The 3,685-nt window shown below is 56.8% G+C and overlaps 1 protein-coding gene across 1 annotated transcript in view; it reads left to right on the forward strand.

Annotated features, from left to right (window-relative positions):
* Positions 1-3,278, forward strand: part of LOC106818216 (3-phosphoinositide-dependent protein kinase 1-like) — a 9,483-nt gene extending 6,205 nt beyond the window's left edge. Inside the window, exons 7-9 of the mRNA XM_014822939.1 lie at positions 769-939; positions 1,215-1,313; positions 3,165-3,278. Of these exons, the coding sequence (XP_014678425.1) occupies positions 769-939; positions 1,215-1,313; positions 3,165-3,278 (384 nt within the window). The remainder of the gene's footprint in view (positions 1-768; positions 940-1,214; positions 1,314-3,164) is intronic.
* Positions 3,279-3,685: the final 407 nt, after the last annotated feature.

Genomic DNA, 3,685 nt, shown 5'->3' on the forward strand with positions numbered 1-3,685 from the left:
CGGGTTTCGTAGCTAGTATATATAATATATATATATATATGTATATATATATATATATATAATAATATATAAGATACAATCTCTCCACCTGTACTAGATGCTTGATGAACCACCGTCGCCTCTCCACCCCTATATAGTCCTACGTCTGTACTATCTCCTGTATTAACCCTCCCCCTGTACTAGCTCCTGTATTAACCCTCCCCCCTCTGTACTAGCTCCTGTATTAACCCTCCCCCTTCTGTACTAGCTCCTGTATTAACCCTCCCCCTCTGTACTAGCTCCTGTATTAACTTTCTTCTCTCTCTCCTGTACTAGCTCCTGTATTAACCCTCCCCCCTCTGTACTAGCTCCTGTATTAACCCTCTCCTCTCTCCTGTACTAGCTCCTGCATTAACCCTCCCCCTCTCTCCTATACAAGCTCCTGTATTAACCCTCCCCCTCTCTCCTGTGTACTAGCTCCTGGATTAACCTTCTCCCCTCCTCCTGTACTAGCTCCTGTATTAACCCTCCCCCTCTCTCCTGTACTAGCTCCTGTATTATCCCTCCCCCTCCCCCTCTGTACTAGCTCCTGTATTAACCCTCCCCCCTCTCTTCTGTACTAGCTCCTGTATTAACCCTTCCTCTATACTAGCTCCTGTATTAACCTTCTCCCCCTCTCTCCTGTACTAGCTCCTGTATTAACCCTCCCTCTGTACTAGCTCCTGTATTAACCCTCCTCCTTCGATACTAGCTCCTGTATTAACCCTCCCCCTCTCTCTCCTGTGCTAGGTGCTGGACCCGGCACAGCGGCTGGGGGCAGACGAGTGCGGCGGGTACCAGGACCTCAAGACTCACCCGTTCTTCAGCGGCGTGCGCTGGAACACGATCGGCGAGCAGACGGCGCCGCCCATACATCCCTACCTGCCCGCGTCTGGCGACAATCCAGAGGTCAAGTCAGAGGTGAGTGAGAGGTCGCCGCGAGGGGGCGCCGCCGGACGAGTGAGTGAATAGCGGGGAAGACTTGCAACAGGTCTGACCTTTCGTAAAATGACCACACGGCAGGCGGACACGTGCATAGCAAGAGACTGACAACAACTCCGACTTTTTGACGTGACCTCCAACCGCTGACCTTTTGACACAACCTGCACCCCCGACCTTTTGACATGACCGTTGACCCTTTGAGGCGACTTCAGACCCCAGGACCTCTGACCTCTGACCCTTCCCGTTCTCCGCAGTTTGACGTTCAGCGGGAGGCCGGCTGGAACGAGGACGACATCGCGCGGATGCACCTCACGGGCCTCAGTCTAACGATGACTGCCGCCACCGCCACGCCGGCGACCCTTCCTCTCCTCCCTTAGCTCCCCCTCCTCTCGTCCCCTTCCTCATCCTCCCTCCTCTTTACCCCCTCCTCTCCTCCCCCTCCTCTCCTCCCCCTTCCTCTCCTCCCCTCCTCTTCTCGCCCTTCCTCTCCTCCCCTTCCTCTCCCCCTTCCTCCCCCCCCTCCTCTCGCCGCCCCTTCCTTCCTCCCTCTCTTCTCCCTTCCTCTCCTCCCCTGGCCTCTCGTCCCCCCTTCCTCTCCTCCGCTTCCTCCTCCTGCCCCCTCCTCTCTCATGTTCTCGGCTCTTCCTCGCTCTCCTCGAGACCCCCTCCTTCTCCTCCCCCTCCTCTCTCGCCCATTTCCCTCCTCTTCTCCGCCCTCCTCTCCTCCCCCTCCTCTTTCCTTTCCTGCTCCTCCTCCTGGCTCCTCCCCCTTCATCTTCTCCATCCTCTCCCGCCTTCCTCTCCTCGCCCTCTCTCGTCCGGCCGCTTTCCTCTCCGGCCAGCCCACCTTCCTCTTGTCCACGAGCCCCTGCTTCAATATGAAGGTTGCTCTCGACCGAAGCGATGGCCACGGTGTAACTCCTCTGCTCGCTCCAGCCTCCTCTTCCGCTCCTCCGCCTCTGCCGCACGTTGAGGATTGTGGGGTCGCGGCGGCGGCGGCTGCGGCGGCGCGGGACGAGGCGGCAGCGGCCGGCTGCGGCCGGGAGGAGGAGGAGGGGCGCGGGGCGGGAGCCGCCTGGCCGCCGGTGNGGTGCAATGTGGTCTCGCAGATAGTCAAGATCTCTGTTGTCTCCGTAAAAAGACAGGTCCTGGCCTCCCCTTGTCACACGCCGGGGGTACGGTGACAGCTAGATCTTACGTCCGTAGAGACGGTCCTGCCTCCCCCCTCACACGCGGGGAGGCTGACAGTAGCGTCTGTGGCGTAGAGACGTCCTGGCCGCACCGCCTTCACACACTGTGCGGGTGTGTCGGTGTAGGTGACATTAGATCTGCTGTCCTGTAGAACGGTCCTGGTCCTCGCGTGCCGTGCGTGGTGTGGCGTGGCGTGCTTTCACGAACGGCGTGTTGCGGGCGGGCTAGCGTGACAGTAGGATGCTGTTGTCGCCAGTGGAGGATCTTGGAGAGAGTGGGATCTTCGAGTGTCCTCTTTTTATGTGAAATAGCGTATGTTAGACATTTGCTCACCTGAGTTACGCACGTCTGCTCCCGAGGCTGAATACGAAAATTCCAAAAGAAATTGTGCTAACTTGGTCCGCACGGCGGTTTTTGTGTCTCGAAGTGCATTCGCGGGCACAATTGTTTCTCCCCAGTTGGCCGACGCGTACGGCAAGTAGTGCATCGAAGACGGGAACTCGGTTTTAATTAGCGGGCCGATGTGCGTGGATAGATTATATAGGGAGGTCCGCGGTGTGCATGACGAGTTCCGCCACCCACGCGGAAAAATCCTAAGCAGGTTTGGATAGTCGTTGAATACTCATATTTCCTGCATTCTGGCCATAAAAAGCCATTATATCAGACTAGTTTTTTTCCCTCCTTTTTTATATTTCAAAAGATTAGTGGCCGGGCGAGATACTATGGCCGTCTATGTGTGGTGTGTGTGTGTGTGTGGTGTGTGTGTGTGGTGGTGTGTGTGTTCGGAGATGTGGTTGTGCGGTGCGGTGAAGATGTGGTGGCGGCCAACCGCGTGGTGTGGTGTGGAATGTTGTGTGTGTGTGGTGTAGGTGTGGGTGTATTGCCGGGCATCACTATCCGTGCCACCGTGGTCAGCAAGACCGCTGCCCTGCGTGTTGATCCACGGAACTGCTTCCGCTTTATCATTTCATTTGTTCTCGTTTCTATTGTTGCCCTCTTGTTGATGATTGCAGCCGAACAGGACGTACTACCTGGTAGACCCGGAGGGATACGCGTTGCGCAGTGCGTGCGCCCGGCCATCGGAGGAGGATCAAGATAGCAGTACGGAGCTTCGACGATCGGTCTAGGCTGCGGAAGCGCCATGGAGGGCGCCGCTGTCGTCGCCGGAGAAGTCGCGTAGGAGTTGGGGTTACGATTAGTGCTGTGATACGACGCGTAGGGCCAGTGCGCGTGTAACGGACGCTGGGGTAGTAGAGCGGCGCGCGTGGCGGCGACCGGGCGACGCGCCGGCATTCGGCCGACGGCAACTTTACGGCAGGCTCGTGCTAATCTTTTACGTGTAAGAAAAAATACGTTGGTTTTGATAAAGAAGTATTAGCCCGTAGCTAAAGTACGAATTACGTGTCGATACGATTGTGAATTTCGTCGCGTGAATTTCGTTCCCTTTGTCCGCGTTTTGCGGTTGTGGGGGAGGCTTACGCGGGGGGTGGACGTGTCGGATTTCGTCGACTAACGGGGGAAAATTTCACGAGAT

Source organism: Priapulus caudatus, unplaced genomic scaffold, assembly GCF_000485595.1.
Source record: "Priapulus caudatus unplaced genomic scaffold, Priapulus_caudatus-5.0.1 Scaffold2095, whole genome shotgun sequence".
In the NCBI taxonomy this organism is placed as follows: Eukaryota; Metazoa; Priapulida; class Priapulimorpha; order Priapulimorphida; family Priapulidae; genus Priapulus; species Priapulus caudatus.